Genomic DNA, 24,507 nt, shown 5'->3' on the forward strand with positions numbered 1-24,507 from the left:
TGCACATGCCAGTTTCAGCTGCCAATAACACCTCAAAGTGTTTTAGTAAAAGATTAAGAAAAGTCTCTAAAACACTCCAAAATGAAACAGAGTCTGTTTATGTGCAGCTCAATCTCATTGCTGAAGATGTGATTTCAAATTCAATTATAATTATGTTGAGCAACTTATTCAGTCATTATATTATTAAGGAAGGGGTTGGATTCAAACCATTGTCTGCACACCAAGGGGCATATTATCAGGAAAGGCGTTAAAATTATCACCAGGAAACTGCCGCTAAAGCGGCGATAATGGGCTTGATAATATGCCCTTGAGAGTTCCAATAGAAGCCCAGGTTCACACCAGAACATGGGCTTCTATTGGAATTCTCATATCATTTGTGTTATGTGTCCAGTGTGTCCAGAGAAGTAAGTGTTCAGTAAGCTAGAAGGAAGTTCTTGGCTTCTATTTCCAAGCACTGGAAGTTGAACAGAAGCCCAATTCCGGTCAGAAACTATACGTGCTTAAAGTTTAAAAATCCAAACTGCAAGGTTGGGGCAGATTTTTCTCCCCTCAGAAAGGTATTCTGGGAAAGAATACCTTGAATCCTTGAATGTAGCATGCACATGAATTCTCTAACGACCTGAAACCGTTGTGTATTCTCCTGGACAGATCTGAAAGGTAAAGGAACGTGAGAAGAAAATAGCTTAAAAGGGCATGTCATTGTTGTCCTCCAAGGGCAGTACTGATCCGCCATCTTGCAACGCTATTCTCACATATACAAAGATGTTCACGATCAGCTCAGTATAAACCAAACAACAGGAGCAGCTCCAGCGAATACAAACTATATTGCTCATTCAATAAGGTTCCCTGTAGAGTGAGTATGTAAGGCTGAAGGACAGTTGCCAATAACTGAATGCAGAATTGCTAGAATTCCGCTAAATCAACATATATCCCCACATATTCTATATCGAGGGAACCAGTTGGAACTCCACGGCCTCAGCCACGCATGTTCTGACATCCCAAGCATAACCACGCTTGCCTTAACCACGCATATGCCTTAACAGTGCATATGTGTGGTTAAGGCATATGCACGGTCTAGTTGCTGGCTGCAGCTTGGTGGAAGAGCAGGAAGAGGAAATCATCGGGACGAGGTGGTGAAGTAAGTGGGGTTTTGGGGGTGGGAGACAGTTTGTAGGGCTTGGGGTAGTTTTTAGGGCTTGGAGGGGGTCGGGAGTTTTAGGGCTCAGGTAGGGGACGAGGTAGTTTCTTTTGGTTGGGGGTAGTTTTGGGGACTGGGGTAGTTTTCAGGGCTGGGGGGTCGGGAGTTTTAGGGCTCAGGGCAGGGAGGAAGTTGGGCTGGGGCAGGGAGGAAGTGGGGGTAGGTTTTGGGAGGTGGGGGCTGGTTTTAGTCCTTCGTGAGGGGGCTGAGGTCGTTTTTAGGGGCTGGGGGGTCTTGTATTAGGATTCAGGATAGGGGGTCAGGGAAGTATATAGGACTGGGGCGGGCAGAATAGACCGCAGAAGGGCCGAATAGAGGGACATATCAGCAACAACCGGCGATAATTATTGCTAAGCGCACTTAGCGCTAGGATAATTATCGCCGGCAAGCGTGGATTTTTATCGCTGAGATAGCGTGCTATTAGCAACGCTTATCTCAAAAGCGATAAAAATCCTAGCGCTAGCTGCCAAATGTGAGATTATCGCTGGAAACCCAGAGATAATCCCACGAAGTTTGGCGATAGCTTGCTGATAGGGCCTCACATACTTAGCCATGATATCCACCTTCCATAGGATATCATGGCTAAGTCAGTTTTAAAGCAGGCGTAAGGAAAGTAGCGATAACAGAGGTTATCGCTACTTTTCTTGTCGCTATGCTGCTTTGCGTGAGGCTTGATAATAGGAGAAATGCCGCTTAGCGACATTTCTCCCGTTATCCTGGGGAGGAACGCCCACTTTGTATCTCATTAGAGATGCAAAGATGGGCATTAGGAATTCAGGCGCTGAGGCAAGGTTTCACGCGATAGCGACCTTGCTAATATAGCGATAAAATTATCGCCGCTTTTTGGCCGAAAACGGGCGCAAAAGCGGCGATAAATTTATATCGCCGCCTTGTAGATATGCCCCTTAATGTTCAGGGCTGAGGGACAGGAATGTGATCTTTATCACACATGACCCTTTACCCATCATGTCTTTACCACAAAATTGCGTGGTAAAGGCATGCGTGGTAAAGAAGCGTTTGTGGTTTAGACCGCGTCGTTCAGGCATGCGTTGTTGAGGCATATGTTGTTCCATCACACAACCCTATATCGAACCCCGACTCATGCCTTTCCCTTATTTGTGGGAATGTTTTGTTGTTTTGCGATATACAGAAAACAAAGAAAATAAGAAAACTGACAACTATATCCTATAGTTTGGTTAGAATAAAAAAAAACATAAAGGTTTATTTGGCATTCTTCAACATAACTGAAAATGTCATGAGTCGGTAGAATCGGAGAAAGACTATCACAATTATTTGAGCTCCTTAATCGGTTGTAAAAAAAGTCTGACTATGGCTTACTGTAATGTATTAAAAGCATGCGCTGACTTGTGCGGACCAGCAATCAATGCCAAGTGCATAAATAGATCTGCAGATTTTAAGCTATTGTAAGAGTTACAAAGTTATGCATCAAGGATAAGGTAGAAAGCTTCCTTTAGGCAGTGAGTTATTTCTGCATTCCGTAAAGGTGAACACATCAGGGGCATGCTGCCAGGGGATCTGTCTGATGCTTCAGAATGGATAAAATGTAGGCACCCAGTACCTTCATTCCATTCACAGCAGTAAGCTGCAGCCCTAATGCAAGTGCCAAAAATATACTCAAAGAAGATATTGTATTTTAAAGAATGCCGAGACGGTTTGTGAGCTGACATGCGAGACATTCCTTATAGATGTGCACATACTCAGAGTTCCAGGAGTGGGGACCCATTTAAGGTGTGATTGGCAGTTCACGTGGAGATGGATATAGCAAGCTCGACGTACCCACTACAGAAGTTCAAATCCGTTTAAGCCTTCAGTTAAAATAATATTGCCCCTCTAGGTGCGGTCCCATTTTACTATCTAGAAAATGTGTGTAGGAACACACACACACACACATATGTGTGTGTATACACACACACCCACACGTGCGCACGCACACACACACACATATGGGTTCCCTTGGTTATAACACCTCAATAGCTGTTTAAATAAATCTGACAGAAATTCACCTAAATAACCAAAATTAAAGTGCAGTTATGCTTATAATCGTCAGAATAGACCCCCCGGAAAAGCAAACTACTTTTGTCAAAATCATTAATTGGGGCGATTTTAATATCAAAATAGATGCTAACGATTGAAATGAAACTAAATGAAACTAAAAACGGCAGCCACCCTTGCTGTGCTGTAGCCCTCAGTGGGTAAACCGAGCACATATGTGGGGGGCATTGCACTGATAACATACATGCCAATAATACTGATATAAATGTTTGTGAGATAAACCAGTTAGACCAATCATTGTTTAATACTTGCTGAATTAGAATTTGAATGTTCAAGCCCTAATAATGCTCAAAACAAGTCAATCAACTACATATACTCTCCATCACAAGAATGCCTGAAAGACTCAAAAGCGAAGCTTAAAGAGTGCAACCCAATAGATACAACAGGTGATATAATGAACATAATTCATGAAATGCATCAATGGATTGGAAATGTGGTGTCTCAACTGACCCATCTTAAGCTGGTAAAGTCATTCTGAAAGGCACCATCAGATCCTTGGTAAAATGAGAGCCTCAGGGCGCTTAAACGTGATATGGCCTGGTATTGCCGAGTCCCCTCCCATGAGATGATCTGTGAACCACACCCACAACCCCCCGCCCCCCCCCCCACCTTAACCCCTTCTCCCCTGAGGCATTGATATTAACACATCCAAACACAATGTTTGGATTAGGGGTCGGATAACCCCGGCCGTATTTTATTAAAATGAATAAATCATAATTAAAGAATCATAACACAAAACATTTTTATACGCACAAAACCTAAACATATTCATTCACATTTCAAATAAAAATATTTACACATTTTTATGGCTAACCTTAACATGAGTCTAATACGGTGGTACTCATAGTATGGCCCGCGGGCCACCAGCGGCCCTGCAGGCCTTCCTTGGCGGCCCGCGGACCTTGCAGGTAATGTACCCATAGCCCCCCAGCTTTCACGATTTCACCACAAAATTAGGAAGGTGCAGATTTGGAACCGTCCAGCCTTCCCAAGGCTGGACGTTTTCAAAATTGACCTATTATTACCAGTGACAGATGAGAGTGGAGTGAGAGAGTGGAGAGGTAGAGAGGTAGAGCGGTAGAGAGAGAGGTAGAGAGTGAGATTGAGATAGAGAGAGACTGTGAGAGAGTGAGACAGAGAGAGAGACGGTGTGGGGCATATTATCAAGACAAGCGATAAAATTATCGCCGCTTTAGCGGCAGAAAACTGCCGCTAAAACGGCGATAATGGGCTTGATAATATGCTCTATGGAATTCCAATTGAAACCCATGTTAGATGTGAAGGACATCTAGCCTGAGCTTCAGTTGCAATTCCATAGAGCATATTATCAAGCCCATTATCGCCGTTTTAGCGGCAGTTTTCTGCCGCTAAAGCTGCGATAATTCAATCGCCTGTCTTGATAATATGCCCCTGTGTGAGAGAGAGAGACTGTGAGAGAGAGAGAGTCTGTGTGTGAGAGAGAAAGAGAGAGACTGTGTGTGAGAGAGAGAGACTGTGAGCGAGAGAGAGACTGGGAGAGACAGACTGTGTGAGAGAATGAGACAGTGAGAGATACTGTGAGAGAGAGCGAGAGACTGTGAGAGAGAGACTGTGTGAGAGAGAGACTGTGTGAGAGAGAGACTGAGAGAGAGACTGTGAGAGACTGTGAGAGAGAGACTGTGTGAGAGAGAGAGACTGCGTGTGATAGAGAGACTGTGTGAGAGAGAGAGACGTAGAGAGAGAGAGACTGTGAGAGACCATATGAGTGAGTGAGACAGAGAGAGAGACTGTGTGAGAGAGAGACTGTGAGAGGGAATGTGTGTGTGTGTGAGAGAGAGAGACTAAGAGAGAGAGACTGTTAGCGAGAGAGACTATAAGAGAAAGAGACTGTGAGAGATAGAGAGACTGTGAGAGAGAGAGAGACTGTGAGAGAGAGAGACTGTGGGAGAGACTGAGAGAGACAGAGAGAGAGAGAGAGAGAGAGAGACTGTGAGAGAGATGGAGAGAGAGACTGTGAGAGAGACAGAGAGAAAGTTGTTCGCTGATATCAGCATTTCAAGGGAACAACTCTTTCAATCAGGGTAAAGCCAAATTCCTCTAGTTGTGGGACCAGCACAAGAATAGAGAGAAAAGATATAAAATCAGGATCTGGCAATGGAATGGACAAAAAGCCTTGCAATCATGAGCAGGGGCTTAACCAAAGCCCACTCTATGTAATATTGTATGCAAAGCTGTGAAAGACTTCTGAAGCTGTCTATAGCGAACCCACAAAAATGCTCAGAACAGTCAGCTACACTGATAGTGCCTATGGATAGTAGATCCAGGGTCTGTGATGGCAGTGTGGTAGTGTGCATATGAAGGTGTCCGACTTGTAGGATGCTATGCCATCGGAACTGCAGCCAACAAAAAAGTCATTTGTAATTTTTGCTAATTTTTAAAAACCTAAAGCACAAAATACTTCAATGCATGATAACAATGATTTGTTATGTATTTAAGCTATTCTTATATGATAGCATATCACAGATGAAGATACAGTAAGTAACATTAATATTTGACATACAGCATTACTATTGACAAAAGGAAACCCTTACACATATCAGGGAGAAAGGATGAAGTAAACAGTGAAAGAGGGATGGTCTTCATCACCATGGCAGTTTGTCATATTTGTATTGCTTCAGCATGGCTAGATCGCTATCCAGCGTCCTTCCAGCAATGGCAAGGGCGTTTCTTAGAGTCTGCACTATAAGAGCATAAAGGGAGGAAGGCCAGGCGGAAGGGGAAGAAAATCTGGGGGGCCCTCTCAGACTGGCCTCAGCGGTCATGGAGTTTGCTCCAGGAAAAAAAAGTAAACTCTTGGAGTCCTCTAGACTTTCTTCAATTTTTGGTCCTTGCCTGTCAGCCATTCAGTTAGCAAGACATTGCAGGCTATTGCGGGGTTAAGGGTGGGCCAAAAGTAATCCTGTGATGGAATTTGGGTCAATGTGTGTATGAAGCTATGCAATGCCTCTTAAGATTGTGATTGTCTGCTAATAAAAATGTATTATCAAAATGTGCTCTTTGTAGTTACATCTGCTTTTGAAATACAGCATTGTCACATTGTCTAATAATGTTTTGAATCTGATTTGATTTTTTTACTCTAGCCCGCCCCCCTGAACCCGCCCCCACTGACCCCACCCCCAACAGTGCGGCCCGCGGCCACAAACCACACTGTAATTTTGGCCCCCGACAGAAAGTTTGTGAGTACACATAGTCTAATACATAGCCATACCTAACCTAAAACTGGAATATGTACACTTTTGTTTTCTGCATATCCAGGATGAGCCTACGTGCAAAGTCATGACTGTTCTCAACTACTTGCCAGGTCTCCCTTTACCGGAGTGACCTTGCGCAGGAGGAATGTGTGCCCACCAGACTCCGTTCCACGGGCACCCCCTACGCCCTTCCATGCTATCTCTCAGGGGCTGATGTTATGCCACGTTGGTGCCCAATGCGCCTGCACAGGGATTGGCTCAAGTGGCCAGCCGAAAGCTAAACTTCCTACCTCCCGCACCCTTCGGCCTACCAACCGTAAGCACACCCTGGAGTGTGATGGGGGACCACTGCCCCCCCAGGCGTCCCCGTTAAACAATGGGATGCCTACAAAGAGATGTAAAATTACTACCTAGCAATCATGACCTTACTGCAGACCAAGGATACTCAGACATAAAATACGACATGTGAGAATTGACATATGCCAAGCGGCTAACTTGACCTTAATCACTATACAGCTATCCCCGCACTTTGTAGCCTGGTCTGGGACGGTGCCCAAAACCCTCACCTCTGCAGCATTCCCCTGGTCGCCACAAACACCCCCACAGCCAGAGCCACTCCCTCAGGCTAATCCTGTGGGTCGGGTGAGTAATGCTCTAACCCAAGTGGCTCCTGACTGCGGTCAAAGTGCCGGTTTACCAAGGGTGCAAGAAGCTTGAATCCTGGTCCTCAGAAGGCTTCTCCACACTCAGACAAAGGCCCCCAGCTGTCTCTGCTACGAAAAACGGCCGATCTCTGCCCCTGCCACAAAGCTGCATGATCTCTGGACACTACCCCCTCTGCTAAGAACCTGTGTGGCAAGAGAAGCAAAGAACAGGGGAGAAACAAACACTGGAGGCTTCAGTGAGTCCTCCCCAGCCCACCACTGCTACCGCCGACACTGCCCGATCTCCGAAGCTGATCCCACCGAAACTGCTCGATAAAGGAATATCCCTGCAATTTAAAAGGGGAAAAAGAAAAGAGAAAAAACTGAGGCTCCCTGAAGTCCTCCGGCGTGTGAAGGCAACGTGGTGTTGTCCTTGGAGCAGAGCGGCAATGAAGAGACTCCTCCATCGCTCCACTGCTCCTTTTAAAGGGGGCTTCTACCCATAGCTGGAAAAAACAGATCCCGCTAGATCCGGGACCCGGTCTCCCTGCGTTGCCCCGGAAGCACTTAAAACTGCTTCCGGGGCACAGCTGTCTGAGCCAATGAGCGGGCGGGCGTGGACCGCGTCATTGACGCGGGCCCCGCCCCCGCAATGGAAGCGTCCCGGGGACCGGCTCAACCGCCATATTGGTGGCGTGACCGAGTTCCCGGTGGCTCATTGTGAGTGTAAGGGCCTGAAAGGGAAATGGAAAGAACTATAGTGCAGAATGTAGAGTCGGATATGTGGAAAGTCTGACGAAACATACAGAAATGGTTAAGGACTCTAGAGTGATATTCTGATAAGTGCAAATACACTTTCTACAGCGGGTGATGGAGTTAAGGAGGTTTTCAACATTGTGAAGGAACTATCTCCCCTGGCTGCTGCTTCCACCAGCATTTATGTGAGCCAGTGCAGCATTTCTTCAACAAAAAGCAATGTTCGAGTATTTCAATAAGCTACTACCCCGATACCTGACCAGAATATTGTTCCTAGACTAGCTGTGCAAATACTATACTGACTGAATTTTCGGCAGTTTCAGTAAAATAGCACGCTAAAACCGGTCGCCCTAAAAGTAGTCCATTAGATCCATGTCCTGAGAAAATCTGTCATCTGGCAATGGCTACAATAGCTCCTGCGTGAAAAGAAGTATTCAGTCAGTCTGTTAGGAGCGCAGGGGTTCCCAAAGACTGGAAGAAGGCCATCATCATGTCTTTACTGAAAAAGGCAAATACCGATCCGGGGACAGCTCACGCAGTTTATAAGTTAGAATGCGATCCTGTATGATTTCAGTCAGGATTTCGGGCCCGACAAAGAATTGGAACTTTTAGCTGTGACACTTACAAATAGGCTGCAGAGGATCAAAGACAAGGGTGAAGTGGAGGCTCTCACCTTCTGGAATTTAACCGCAGCCTTTGACATTTAATCTCAAAATATATACTCAGTTGCCATCTTGATGAAACAGGAATAAAAGATGCAGCTTTGGGATAGCTTTCACCCTTCCTGAGGAATCGTCAGAGGCGGTTGTGTTACTCCACATACCTTCTCCTACCACAGAACAGAGGGGCATATTTACAAGCCCCATTGCCATCACTGCGTCACTTTACGTGACGTTGTGGTGGCGATAGGAGCTTTACCTTAGTTACAAGGCAGCGTTAAGCCACTTATTGTGGCTTAACGCTGTCTGCCTTGTATGCTTATGTATGCTTAGTGTGAAAGGAGAGGGCAGTGGGTGTTGCAGTGGGCGTTCCACTGCAACACCCATTGATTCTGATGCTGCACCCTATTTAAAAAGGCAGCAAAAATAGGAGGCAACGCCAAAATTAAGACCAGGGAAAACCTGGTCCTAAGTTGGCGAAACGAGGAGAAATGCTTTGTTTCTCCTCGTTTTTGCTTTTTCCATCCGTGAAGCATTGTGCAGCACACATGGAAAATGCAAAACGCCTTGGATTGTTTATGTTCAGGAAGGTGACCCTTCCTGCACAAACAAGCTTTAAAAAAAATATATTTTCTAACTTCCATGTGTGCTGCATTAAGCAGCTCACATAGAAGTGACAAAACAACATTTCAAGATCGTTTATGTGCAGGAAGGGGGACCTTTCGATACAAAAACAATCTTCCCCTGCACGCAGACACCCTTGCACTGTGGTGCAAGGGTGCCTTAGCGCTGGGGGAAACACAGGGCTGCACCATATCCTTGTAAATATGGTGCAGCCCTGCGTTTCTGAAGAGGCGAAGTATGTCGTTAAGCCAAGGAGGCTAACAACACGCTCTCTTGTAAATATCCCCCAGAGTGTGGTGTCCCACAAGGGTCGTCAGTCTGTTCAACTCTGTTCAATGTCTATGTGACCCTCTCTTGCCCTGTTAATGAGATTATTTCGACTGGATTTTATGACCTACGCAGATGTTACTCAAATAATTCTGAACTGTCAATGATGAGTCCACCCTAACACGGTCTTATTTTTTTGACCATATAAAGGAAGTAACCACAATGGATGGAACAGAACTGCTTGAAGTCCAACTCAGAAAACATAGAGGTTCTCATCTTCAGAGTATCCCAATCGATTCTGAGTTGGGAGACAAACTTACTCTAGCAGAATTAGTTTCTAGATTCATCTAAGATTCATATTTTGCTTGGGGAATTTGCTGGGGGAACGATTGTTGGAACTGTTTTTATTGTTTTAATAGTTGCACCCACAATTGCTGCCAAGCTGCACCGTTTTTAAAAAGGATACAAAAGCGAATCTAGCCAACTTGCACGCTATCTGTACTTTGCATTCGTGTGTCTGCTACTTCCTGCCTTCGGCAGTCTCACGCTCTGATTGGCTTGCTAGGTGAGAACGTCTAGAGCGCATTTTGCAATTTGCTGCTTGCCATACTGCGTACTACTGGTCTTTTTAAAACCGCCCGTTTTGTATTTTGATTAAACGTTGCTTGTAGTTTCCCCTGATTTTATTGTGAGCCCTTCTATCTGCCCTCTTACTTGCACGATAAAATGCTTATCTCACCGCTGTTGGGCGGATCCCTTCCCCGGATAAGTCGGAGCCTGTCGGCCACATTGGGTGTACTTTGGGACGCCTGGCGGCGCCATCTTGGACATCTGACGTTCTAGTCGTCACAAGGACGCTAGACGTCGACATAAGGGGGTCATGCTGACGCGCAGCGGACTCGCGCAGCGGGGTCGCCGGATTTCCGCCGGAGTTACGCCTGAGTTCAGCCCGTCTGTGCCCGTCCGCGCTGAGGACGTGCTGCGGGAAGGGCTGGGCACGGCGGATATGCTTTCTATGACTCAGGTATTTCACTCATATTCCTTGCAGGAGCTGATTGCACTAAAGCCTTCCCTTTTAGTATGTCACCACAGGTTTTCGCCTGAGGGCCTCTCACGCTCTACAGTTTGTCATACCTGTAACGGCATTTTATTGCCCTCGCGCTCCAATAATGGGGTGATTCATGCTCCTATCATTCAAGGGAATGATATACAACTCAGAAAGGGCTTCCTAGTTAATGCTAGGTCTCTCATTATAAACAATGTGGCTTTTCATGAGTTTGTGACCGCGAGGAAACCTTCTTGGGTTTTTGTTACTGAAACCTGGGTGTCGGACTCTGCTGGTCATGATTTACGGTTGGCTATCCCTGATGGCTATGCTTTGCAGAGACTCAATAGAACAAGATGTAGGGGAGGTGGGCTGGCTATTCTCTATGAAACTTCCCTTACCTGTAGTATTAAAGCCTTGTCCGAGTCTTCAGACTCCTTTGAGGCCTTGTACTTCTGTATTTCTTGCTCCCCGTCTGTATCTTTTACAGGTGTTCTTATTTATAAACCACCTGGACCTAGATCTAATTTTAGCTGTGAGCTGCTTAGAATTTTGGAACCTTACTTTGGTAAGCCCCATCTGACCATTCTTGGAGATCTAAATTTTCACTTGGATGATTTGGGTTCCAACGATACACTTTCCCTGGTTGACTCGCTGGACGCGTGTGGCTTTAGCCAATTGGTAAGCAGTCCAACTCATCGAGCGGGACATATTTTAGATGGGGTGTTCTCCAACGACCCGAGGTTGTCAGTCGGTTCCCCCTTACGGCTGATTTGGTCCAACCATCTGGCAGTGCCCTTAGAACTAGCAGTTCCCCTCAAGAATATTACTAACGAATCTCTTATTCCTTTCATAGCGGCTATCTCACATTCCTCTACCAAGGAAGTTGGTGAGGCTGCACAAGAGCTCGCTAATTCCATCTCTAGAGCGGTTGATGTGTTAGCCCCCACCTCCCTTCATTATGCAGCAAGACGTAAACCTTCTGCTCCGTGGTTCTCTGAGCCATTAAGGCTCTTGAGGCAGGGCGTTAGGAGACAGGAAAGGAAATGGCGGAAATTCTGGGAACTCAGGGAAAGAGAGACATATAAACATCTGCTGCGAGATTATAAGGCCAGGGTGATAAAGGAAAAGCAGGAGTGTTTTTCTAATCTTACCACATCCCTTTCGTCATCTAAGGAACTTTTTAGGATCGTGGATTCCCTCTGTTCTCTTCAAGTGCCTGATCCTGTGGTAGGGTCGCGAGAGCTGTGCAATAAAATCTTGGAGTTCTTCCACAATAAAATTGAGGACATCTACCATGCCCTGGAATCACAGAGGAGCACTTTGGGTATTCATCCTTCCTCGGCCTTGGAAAAAATGGGTTCGTGGAATAGAGATCCGTCTAAGACCCTTACTCATTTTCCTCCGCTGTCCCTTGAGGAGCTTGAGCTTTTGCTGAAAAAGACTAAATCAGCCTCTCCTCTGGACCCTTGTCCCCTGAAAGTGTTGAAATCATGTCAGGTTACGTTATTACCTCCTTTGTTGGAGGTGATGAACAATGCTATGGCACAGGGGACCTTTCCAGTAACCTGGAAAAAGGCGATAGTGAGGCCCATGCTTAAGAAGCCCACCTTGGACCCAGAAATTCTGAAAAACTTCCGTCCGATATCTCTGCTGCCCGCTCCAGCTAAAATGCTCGAATCCACCTGAATTTTCATCTGTCGGCCTTTCTGGACTCCTCTGGCTATCTGGACAACTCCCAACATGGTTTCAGAAAATTCCATAGTACGGAGTCGGCACTTACTATGGTGGTGAACAATATCCGACTGAAGGTGAACCAAGGTCAGACCACACTTTTGGTCCTATTGGATCTTACGGCAGCTTTCGATACCCTGTCTCCCCCAACTTTCACATCTCGTTTGAGGGAGTTAGGAGTAGCGGGCCCGGCCCTGAGCCTTCTGTCCTCTTTTTTAGAGCTAAGAGAGCAGAGGGTCAAGCTTGGAGAGTTCCTCTCCCCTGCTAAATCCCTGCAATGTGGGGTTCCACAGGGGTCGGCCTTGAGTCCGACCCTGTTCAACATCTATGTGGCACCACTTGGTAGGCTTGTGAAATCTCAGGGGTTGGAGGTGGTGTCATACGCCGATGATACCCAAATTATGGTGTCCTTAGCTCATTCGGCCTGCACCTCCGCTCTCAACTTCAGGAACTGCATGCAAGCAGTCGCAGAATGGATGATTCGAAATTCCCTGAAGTTGAACGGCGAAAAAACAGAGGTGCTGATTTTTGGTAACAATCAGGATATCTGGTCCAATGAGTGGTGGCCCCCATCTTTGGGAACTTGCCCTATGCCATCTTGTTCGGCTAGGAATCTCGGCGTTATATTTGACACCTCACTGAATATGACTCTACAGGTTAATAGAACGGTGGCCACTTGTTGGGGGGTTATCAAGATTCTGAGGAGAATTGTTCACTATCTCTCACCTCAGGCTCGTAAGCAGACGGTAGTTGCTCTAGTGGGTTCAAGATTGGACTACTGTAATGCTTTGTATGCTGATATCAACAAGGGTCTTATCTCTCGCCTACAGGTGGTACAGAATGCCGCAGCAAGATTCGTTATCGCCGCACCCATTTTGTCCTCGGCTACTTTAGCCAGAAAAAGTCTGCACTAGCTTCCAATCCAGCAGAGGATTTCTTTTAAACTCCTGTGCTTAGTGTTTGGAGCCCTTTTCTCCGGATCCTCTAATGCTCTAGGTTCTTTGCTAACCTTCTATACTCCGAGCAGGAGCCTGCGTTCCTCTGAGAAGAATCTTTTGGTAGTTCCCCGGGTAAAGAAAGTCAGATGGGGTGGTAGAGCTTTCTCCAATTTGGCTCCCCTGTTTATGGAATGCCCTTCCCGCAGAAATTAAGGCCCAACCGTCACTAGTCCAGTTTAAAAAAGCGCTCAAAACATGGTGTTTTATTAAAGCCTACCAGTAAGCAAGTCCATGTTATCTATCTAGCTTTTGGTTAGGCGCCTTGATGCCCATTGGGCTGAGTTGCGCTTTATATATTTGTTTTCATTCATTCATTTCATTCATTGGTCGGCTCTCAGCCAATCAACGCGCAGCCTTGGTGGAGTTTGTTCAGCTCCCGTGGCATTAAAAGAACGCCGCTGCGAGGACGTGCGGCAAGACTGAGCGGTGATTTTTGCTTGGGGAATTTGCTGGGGGAACAATTGTTGGAACTGTTTTTATTGTTTTAATAGTTGTACCCACAATTGCTGCCAAACTGCACCGTTTTTAAAAAGAAAACAACAGCTAATCTAGCCTACTTGCACACTATCTGCACTTTGCCATTCGTGTGTCTGCTACTTCCTGCCTTCGGCAGACTCGCGCTCTGATTGGTCGGCTTGCAGCCAATCAACGCGCAGCCTGGGTGGAGCTTGTTGAGCTCCAGTGACATTAAATGAACACTGCTGTGAGGACGCGCAGGAGACGCGCGCAGCGGGCGCGCCGCTGGCATGCCAAAGGCGTGCCTAAGTCAAGCCCGTCTGTGCCCATCCGCTCCTGGACGCCGCCAGGAGCCAGGAACTCTCCCCCCAAGGCATATAGATTAACTTATTCCCGTGAAGCGCTATTTGTCCTAAATGAGGGAGGCGCCTGTGGGACCCATAGCTTGGCTCCTGATGTCTGCCCGACCTTCTGCGGACAGTGCACTTTCAGGCTAAATCCTCCGGGGCACCTCATACCCTCAGGCCCTGGAATCCCAACATACACCATCCTGGGTATCAACTGTCCATCTCTACCTAAACACCACGCGGAGGTATTCGACCTCCTCCAGGATCAAACACCTGAGGTCCTCTTTCCAATGGAAACTTGGCTCTCTGAGACCTCTGTGGCTATACCGGCACTCGCTTTGCCTACAGGATACGCTATACGTAGTCTAAATAGAATTGGGGGAAGAGGGGGTGGTATCGCGGTCATCTATAAATCCGTCCACTCCTGCAGTCTATCTCCTCAAGACCTCCCAGACTGTGAGAATGCTCTATTTAAAATCACACTCAATGCAAACTTTACCTTTTCTGGTCTCCTCATCTACCATCCACCTGGCCCAATCAAAACCTTTAGAGAAGTTTTGGTAAATGCTATTACCGTACTAGCTCTTCAGACTGCCAATTTTAACATCATTGGTGATCTGAACCTTCACCTAGAGATGCAGGAGTCACCTGAGATCCATAGCTTTTTAGGGGACCTGGCAGCCTGCCAACTGACTCAATTGGCCCCTGGCGCTACGCATAGAGCCAGTCATCTCCTTGACCCTATTTTTTCTAATCTCGATTCGCTGAAAGTCTTAGCGCCGCTCCCCATGATCTGGACAGATCACTATCTCATCCCAATGAGGCTAACGATGGCTGGCCCCAAACCACAACCTAACCAGCATCCCTCACTGAAACGGCCCTGGCACAAACTTAACCAAGAGGCCCTGGTCACAGCCTTGAGCATAAAGCCATTAGAAAGATCTAATAACATGGAAGAGGCTGACACACTCTACCCAAGATGGATTACCCAAGCACTGGATGCCTGTATTCCTCTCAAACTCACTCACTCTAAAAGCCCCTGGGCTAACGCCTGGTTTAACGAAGATCTGACCCTAGCCAGGAAAAACTGTAAGATCCTGGAAAGAAGATGGAGGCGCTCATACGACTCCCAGGCAAAAACACAATACAGAACAGCCATCAAATCCTATCATAAACTATCACGCAAAACCAGGGCAACCCATTACTCCAGCCTGACCACCTCAAGTACTAATCGCAGTAAAACCATATTCTCCCTTCTGAAGGATTTGGTCACCTCCCCTCCGGAATCAGGCAGTATTATATCCTCCAGCCAACACTGGGAAGATCTGGCAATTTTTTTTATGGAGAAGGTCGAAGGCATCTATCACAACTTCGATCTTAACACAACTCCTAATGCGATTGAGAAGAATACATCTATTGGCCCTGAGATTACCCCTCTTATATCTCTTCCTACTATCCACCTGAATGACTTGGAGAGATTAGTGGTCAAGATTAAATCAGGATCCCCAGATGACCTCCTTAAACCAGACGCTTTCAGGAAAATCCAACAAGGTCTACTACCTGAGTGTCTGGAGCTGCTCAACCTATTCCTCTCCTCAGCAGTGGTGCCAAAACCGTGGAAGCATGCAAAAGTGGTTCCACTGCTTAAAAAACCCAGACTAGACCCTTCCAAGCCAGAAAGCTATCGTCCAATTTCACTGCTCCCATTCCTTTCCAAAATCTTGGAAGCACATGTAAAGTCAACACTAACCCACTTTCTGGAAACCGATCATATACTTGATAGCTCACAGAACGGTTTCCGACCACATTATAGCACCGAGTCGGCATTGCTGGCGGTTGCTGAACAACTCAAACTCGCTGTGGATGCCGGCAGAACCTCAGCCATGGTGCTGTTGCATCTGAGCACAGCGTTCGATACGGTCTCCCATGAAATCCTGCTCCACCGTCTGGAGGAGATAGGGATTGGCAATAAAGCCTTATCGTGGTTCTCTTCCTTTCAGACCGACCGGACCTTTCAAGTGACAGCTCCACCTTTTGCCTCTTGTGTCCACTCACTACGCTGCGAGGTTCCTCAGGGCTCAGCACTGAGCCCTACGCTCTTCAATATATACATGAGCCTTCTGGCACGGATGGCCAAAGCACGAGGTATCTCCCTGGTGTCATACGCTGACGACACCTAATTGATGATTACCATGTCCAACAACCCTAGCCAAGATAGAGTGAAATTTAAAGAAGATATCTCAGCTATCGCAGAATGGATGACAGCCAACTTCCTGCAATTGAACTCTTCCAAATCTGTGATCCTCCTGATTGGCAAAGACTCCCACCTCTGGAACAATGAATGGTGGCCCCTGGCCCTTGGCGCCCCTCCTACCCCTAAACTAGCTCTGAAATATGGGGGTTTCTTGTTTGATAAAGATCTAAATTTTGAGACACATGCCAAGTCAGTGGCCGGGAAGTGTTTTGGACTACTACGTAGCCTCAAACCGATTCTTGGCTTATTTGATGCCCAAATGCGACAACTGTTTATCCAAGCCGCCATACTGGCCCGTCTGGACTACTGTAACGTGCTCCTTCTGGGCTCCAACAGATCCGTGCTCAACAGACACCAGCAGGTCCAAAATGCTGCTGCACGTGCCATCTTTGCCCTTCCCAAATTCAGTCATGCAACAAATCTTCTCCACTGCCTGCATTGGCTGCCCCTTGAACACCGTGTTCGCTTCAAGACGCTCTGTATCACACACAAGATACTGACAAGGATCGGCCCAGACATCTTGGGCGATCTGTGTACCCTATATTCTCCACCGCGAGCACTGCGCTCCTCCAACATGCTTCTTGCACGAATTCCGCGCATACATTGCTGGGACGCTGGACAGTTCAAAAGGTATTACACCATACTCAAAATAATTCAAGGAAGTCCGTACTTTTGTCTTCGACTTGTCTCTTTTTTTGATTTGAAGCAGGTGGTAGGTTCTGCTAAAATCTAGTTTGGTGAATATTACATTGAGTCCAAGATATCTTTGATGAGTAGTAGAGGATAGCGGTCTTATATTGTTATCTTGTTTAGCCCTCCATAATGTATGCAGGTTCTCAACTCCTTAAATTTCAAAGGCACCCACAAAAAGATGCTCAGTCCCTGTGAGAGAGTTGGAGCGAGTTATTAACCTATTTTAAATGTTTTCTGCCATATATTGACTAAGACCTTCTTTACATACAGGCTATGACAAAGAATAACTCCACCCAAAGGGAATAATGAATCCAGGAATGGTTGGAATCCAGCAATCAAATAATCGGTGTGGCTTAGTAGAGGAAACGGTAGGTTTTTGAAAAACATCCAGAAATTCTTGGTACAATTGTGGAATAGACGAAGAGATGACAATCATAGAAACAGATGAGGTTGTAGATGCATTCTCTGTTGTGACTTCTAAATGAAGACTAATAGGAATCATCAGAATAACAGCTATCTCTACAAAACTGGGATAACAAACACAAGATTTGAGTTTTTCAAATTATACAGGGATTTTGTCAGTCAAGCCAAGCAATTCCAAATATCATAGCATAGTTTGGAGAATTTTTCAAGTAAAAAGGCAACCCTCTCCTTGTGATGTATCATAACATAACATAACATAACATAACATGTGCATTTGTAAAGCGCACGTTCACCCAAGGATAACAGATGTTTATTGTTACCCAACTCAATGGTACTCATTTTATCGACCTCAGAAGGATGAAAAGCTGAGTGGACACGCCAGGATGTGAACCTGTTACCATGAGGTTGAACACAGACCCCAAGAGAGGACGCATTAGTCCACTAAGTCACCGGACCCAGCATCTTCATAGAGACCCGAAGCATATTTGTCATTAAGTCAACAATTCCCGAAGACAGTGGAGAGATGTCAAATGTCCGAGCCTGTTCCGAGTGAATTTTGTTCTGAGTGACAACCTGTACATTGCGAGCCCATTCGTTATCAACATAGATGACACATGCTCCCAACTCAAGGAGCACTGTTACTGAGACAGTTTACTTGACACCCAGGTAGAGTTGAATCTGAAGAAAGAATAAACGGGAAATGACTCCCTCGGAAGAACTGGAAAGGGATACTGACATTAACAGTCCTTTCGCCCTTAACAAAGGATGGGAATTGGTGCTTCCCAGTCTGAGAAGGTCTGATTAGACAATCTCGAATTAAATGACAAGGCTCAGCACAGCCTTTCGTCTTTGATCTTTCTCAGACTCGGAAAAAGGACCTCTTGCAGTCCTGATCTTCATCGGCTTCTCCTGAGTAGTTGAGCTCGTTCCATATGGGGATCTGCCTGACTAGAAGGTTCCAAGCTGTGAACCTGAAAAACTGGTTCAGAGCTTCAACCATTCTGTCCGTGTCTCTTGAAGCTGATGTCCAATCAATAAGGCTTGATCAAGTAACTCTGCAGAGAAAGAAGGGTGAGAGGTTCAAGCAAGTTTATTTCTTGTGATCGCTTTGAAACAAAGTCACCTGGGTGCACTCAATCCATCTTGTTTCTGTGGACAAATCGTGAAATCAGGTAATAAAAATCTGAAATTACATTGATCCTTGTGCAATATCAGCAGACAGCTTCTTATGCAGGCCATTCAACCGTTCTTCTATTCTTCTCTAGGAACCTTGAGTAATTATTTAAACTGAGATCCTCAGTGGACACCAATGGGGTGGGGCAGGCAAGGGTGACTCTGGTTAGGGACGAAGTCAGGTCGCCAACCTTTGCTTGGTCAGAGGCAAATTGTCCTTAATAAAAAGCCAAAATTAACTGCAATACCATCCAGCAATTCTTTGCTGGATGGCATCGGCAGTCGGATTTTGACAAACTGTGATTTCTCAGCCCCTAGCTGAGAAAGTTCCTGACTCTGCAGCTCTAAGAGCACAGCCATGTTCACGTTTTGATCCATATCTAAACAGGGAGCCTGTAGAGGAGTGGTCCCCCAGGCTGGCCATCTCCAAGGGAGGAACACCTATTCTTCATCTAACTGAGCAACATGACGGAGATAGTATGTGATTTCTCTGAGCGTTAATCTGCATCTAAATACCTCTATATGTCTAATTTAACTACAGCCAAGGCAGCTACAAACACCTGTTTCCATATCGGCTGATAGCCGGCAGATCGTTTAGGTAGCTTTTAAAACCTATTTCTAAAATAAATATTTAAAAACTTGAGGCAGATTTATCAACACTTTGAACTGCTGCAAAGGTCCCAAAAGTGACAAACTGGTGCAACATATGTATTTGCTATTTATTTTAGAGTGCAAAACGTTTATTATGCTGAAAAAGTGCCTAAAGGAACCCAAAGTAACACTTTGAGAGGTTATGGTATGTTATCTGTATTTATATAGTGCGCAAATCACCAATGAACATATTCAGGCACATTGCAGGTTTTTCAGCAGCTGTCTTCTTGGTGAGGTTACGTGAAGAGCCAGATGCAGGGTATGCGTGCCAGCAAGAGTCCGGCTGAGCAGAGGTGCCTGAAAAGTGTGTATAAGTGTATGCAGCTGTTAAGGTATGCCGGGCCAGAGTAGTTTAGTGCTTTGCATGTGTGAGTGAGCAGTTTGACTGGGTGCTTTGTAGATTGGGAGTCAGTGCAGTTCTCTAAGATGTGAAGAGATGAGTACAATGAGGTAGGTTGAAGATGAGTCTTGCAGCTGCGTTTTGAATGGTCTGGATCCTGTTCCAGAGCTTCTTAGTGATTCCTGTAAAGAGTGCGTTGTTGTTGTGGAGTCTGCTGGTGTTCTCTGATAGCCATTTGAAGATCTTTCGCAGCATTCTAAGGAAGTAGAAGCAAGTGGAGGTCACTGCATTTACTTGGGCTGTAATGTCGAGCTTGTCGCCGAGGATAATTCCAAGATTTCTTGCAAGGGTTGCAGGGGTGGGTGAGGGGCTGAGGTCAGTTGGCCACTTAGTGGAGCTTTTCCTCCCAAAGATCACTACATCAGTTTTGTCAGAGTTTAGTTTGAGGCAGTTGGATTTCATCCATGTGGTTACCGCGATCATGCAGATGGCTAAGTTGTTTTTTATAGTGGGGGTCTTGTCTGAGAGGGAGAGTATCAGTTGGTTGTCGGTTGCATAGGAGATATTGGGATGTCATATGATGTGATGAAGGACCACCAGCGGTGTTGTGCATATGGTGAATAACTCAGCATGTGAGGTTCTTGGCTTTTGACACCTAAAACAGCCCCAGTGATGAGAAAGAAAGTATGTTCATAGATATGGGACTGCTCTGCTCTCTCCTGCTAGTACAATGCAGCTCAGCCCAGCCCAGCAACTTTGGTTGCTCTGCTGCGTTGCGCTAAGCTTTAGTAACTCTCCCCCTACTGCGGAAAGATACATTTTTAATTTGTTAGTTTCACAGATTTTATATATCTAATATTTTTCACAATCAAAAAAGAATTATGAATTCATACTTTAATTAATAAGAGATGTACTAATTGTAGTCGGGGCACTACCCAATATGTACTATCTCTACATTAGTCAAAGCCAACACAGTAATAGGAATATGGAAGCTGGAAAGAGATGAACATTTCTCAGCAGTTAACCTTAAAGGCAACACACTGTTGCGTAGAAGCCATTCGCTCTAAAGCACTAAGGGGCATATTATCAAGGACGGCGTTAAAATGATCGCTGGTTTAGCGGCAGAAAACTGCCCCTAAAGCGGTGATAATGGGCTTGATAATATGCCCTGGAGAATTCCAATAGAAGCCCATGTTCACACCAGAACATGGACTTCTATTGGAATTCACCAGGGCATATTATCAAGCCCATTATCACCGCTTTAGCGGCAGTTTTCTGCTGCTAAACCGGCGATAATTTTTAACGCCCTCCTTGATAATATGCCCCTAATTTACATGTGATAATACCACAATAGGTATGCACATACAATTATTCTAGACGATGTTTGATCTCACTCTTGAAACCAGTATAATGTATGTGAGACAAAGGTTAACCTAAACAGAAGCGTGTGAAGGGTGAGGCAGTTATAAAATGCCTTCGACCTCAGTGGAGTTCAGAAATCAGGATAGCGAAGAGAGAAACAACTCGGTGACTCCTGACTAGGCATATGAAATCCTTACAATATGTGTTGTGCAAAAGTAAGAACATTAGCTACTGTACCTCTCCGGCTCCTTGGAAGAGAATCGTATGGTCAGATAGCTTGCTTTTAGTAATTCTCTGGGCTGCAAGAAGTCCAGCAACAGCTACGGCGGCGGTTCCTGGAACGCAAAATAAATACTCAAGATCTAAAACTATCTATTAAAAAACAAGCAGTTGCATTCTTGACTACAATCTTGCTGCTATATTTAATCGCCTCCATACCCATAGTCTTTTAACACCAACCTATTGAGAGCAAAGTTGATCTCACACTTAAATTCCAAATGTAGAGTAAGTAGGTAATCATTTTCATTGCCTGTTTTGAAACCTGTCATCTTGTGAAGTCCACAAACCGGTTAACTACAGGGGTAGAAAATATTTCTATACAGCTAAAACATGCAAAAAAGTCACACGCATCGAGACAGTAATATTTTTATAATGCATGACGAAATTATTGACATGAAGACTTATGCATCGAGGCGTTCTTGGCATCAGACTTATCTTCCTCCAACACAAAACATATCAAAATGAGTCCTCAGATCCATACTGAAACCATTCTTGTCTAACCCCAGGTTTAGAAAGTCCTGGGTCGAAGGGACCTCCTTTTTTAGTAAAGATGTTTCAAGCCCTGGAATGCTATCACAGAAATAATTTGAAACAATCCTACTCACATTGAATTCTGAAAAAGCTGTACAGAGAGACCTGGTTATTCCCACGAGTGATCCTCCCACTTATCTTAGAAATCCTGACAGTACTAGCGCCAACATAGGTCTTTGCGAAGGTCAATAATATATGTCGTGTTTGGCTGAAGAACTTTCACTCTATAATGGTGCAGGGTTATTCTTTTTGGTGTTTTCTCTGGTTTGCAATGAAAAAGACTTGTAGTTTCAGTCTCTTTATTAATTTAAATAGGTCAATTTTTGTTGATATCTAATCCCATTCCGCTTGCGGACAGAATGATATCTGCTTTGTTAAGGATATCCTTATCTTCTTTGGTTAGAGTAGTTGTGGATAGGTTTACAACTGGTTGGGGTTTTGATACTGATCCTTCCCCTCTTCCTTCTGTTGGGATATTGTTTTTATCCCTTTACCTGATGTCTGTGGATTCGAATTGGAAGGTATTTAGAGTTTAATTTTATACGTGTCCTCCGCCTCTGAGAGTGGGACAGCCATTGTATTGGTACCCATATCTTTTTAGCCTGCCCTTTTATAAAGGGCCCCCTGCCTCTGGTCACTCAGTTTAAAATGGTAGCTCAACCGAAAATTGGCTATATCTCCCATAGAGCCCTCAGGTTCCACTGAATCAGACATGGAGTCTTTGGCCAGCTGTCACAATAATTCCTTCTTTTCCCCCTTATCTACTTGATTTACAAGGACCAAGAAATATTTAACATATTGCCCTGGGTCCAATATATCTTTATAAGCTTTCTTTTTAAGTTCAAATGAATTGAAGTCTTCAATGGTTTTGTTTAATTTATCTAGTAGAGTTTTTGCCTCTGCTACTGCGTCACCCTCAAGGAGTTATTTTCCTAACTCTTCTATTTCCTTGAGTTCGGCTTTGGTGTGCTCAACTGCTGTTTCCACACCTAACACCAACCAATGGCGGGAACAGGTGGTGGAAATATGACTAAATTTGCCTTTGAATCTGGGGTCTTCCTTGAAAATGCCAGGAACGTTCCTGACCTGTAGTCCCTGCGGTATGATACCTGCCTTCAGGTAATCCGTCAGCATCCGTGCATGAAGCTCGGTTCTGACGTGCTTCTTTTTGGCCTTTTCTAATTTCTCAAGCAGTTGTTGTCTAGGGTTGATGCTTCTGCTAGGCTGTGCGGAGAAAAGTGAGGGTCCACTAATTATTTTAGCAATGTAATCATCTGTGTAAAGCGGAGCTTCGCCCTCTGTCATTGTAACCCTCAGGGAAAGAATAACCCTATTGTTGTAGGGTGTGAAGGAGAATCCTGGTTAATGGATATCTCCCTCGCGGTGCAGCCACCGCACAAAAAGTTCAAGAAAAAACAGGGGAACCCTACTCACTAAGGAACCAGGGTAATAGTTATATAGGAGAAACAATGGTTTCTGTGGAATAATATAATATGAGGTTTTGATACTTAAGCACAATCGCGAACGGAAGAAGCAAACCATTACCCCAGCACATATCACTGTATAAAGCTGCTGTTCACATGGAATTATTATGATAATGGTCGACTTGTACAAACTGTGGAAACCTTGTATTTAATATTCACAGTGTCACTTAGGTTTAGGTTCCCTTTGTCACTTGGGACACTATGCACAAATGTTGTTTTGATGTATAATGTTAGTCCTAACTTTATTATTTAAAAAATCCATAAAATATACTACACTGTAATCGGTGTGTTAGTGGTTCCTTCGTGCTCTGCCATTATCTAACCCTCTATATCGCGATTGTGCTTATGTATCATAACCTCATAGTATATTATTCCACAGGGACCATTGTTTTTCCTATACCACTCATGGAGCAGGGCAGGGGCGGAGTGTCATGCCCACTGTTTGGTCAGCCCGCGCAGTGACTGTTTGGTCAGCCCGCTCAGGCGCACAAAGCAGTCATGCGCACTGTCCTGTTCGCAATGCAGGCTGCATTACAGCCTGCATGGAGAACATGCCCACCCCTCCAGCCCCTGGCTGAACGCCTCGTTCCGGCGCCAATAACCAATCCTAATGCCGCATTGCAGCGTTGTGATTGGCTTAGGGGAGGGAGCCTGGCTGCCTATTTCCTGTTCCTGGAAGCAGACTCAGGAGAGCAGGCGCAACAAAGACACAGGACCGGCCTTGAGGTAAGATTTCTCTCATTTAAATATTTACAACACCTGCTCACACACACAACCCCGCGTCCATGCCCCATCCAGTGTTCTTTCCAGCGTTTCCCACCTCCCAGCTGTCCAGTCCCCCCCGCAGCACTTCTCAATGGCGGCCGCTGTTCCGCCATGCGCAGCGGGCATACCACTGGTGTACCAAAGGTACATATGGAGTTACGACGCATACCATTATATGGCATTCCATTACAATGCATACTAATACTAGGCATATTGCAACAGTAGGGAAGGTTTGATTTACTATTCCTACTTCAGTGAGTGCAATATTAAAAATAACCCTTGCACCCCGAAGCAAACCCTGAACCCTAAAATTCATATTTGAGCCTCCAAAACACACCCTAAAAATCATATTTGACCCAAATGCACACCCCAATTTTCATATTTGACCCAAATGCACACCCCAATTTTCATGATTGACCCCAAAACACACCCCGAATTTCTATTTTCACCCCATAATACACCCCACATTTCATCTCCAACACCCGAAACCCATACCCACCCTAAAAATACCCCATTACTGA

At 45.4% G+C, this 24,507-nt stretch overlaps 1 protein-coding gene across 1 annotated transcript in view; it reads right to left on the bottom strand.

Annotated features, from left to right (window-relative positions):
- Positions 1 to 24,507, bottom strand: part of ME1 (malic enzyme 1) — a 1,430,669-nt gene that overhangs the window by 304,115 nt on the left and 1,102,047 nt on the right. The window contains exon 8 of the mRNA XM_085611027.1: positions 21,165 to 21,262. Coding sequence (XP_085467153.1) covers positions 21,165 to 21,262 — 98 coding nt within the window. The remainder of the gene's footprint in view (positions 1 to 21,164; positions 21,263 to 24,507) is intronic.

Source organism: Triturus cristatus, chromosome 6 (assembly GCF_964204655.1).
Source record: "Triturus cristatus chromosome 6, aTriCri1.1, whole genome shotgun sequence".
In the NCBI taxonomy this organism is placed as follows: domain Eukaryota; kingdom Metazoa; phylum Chordata; class Amphibia; order Caudata; family Salamandridae; genus Triturus; species Triturus cristatus.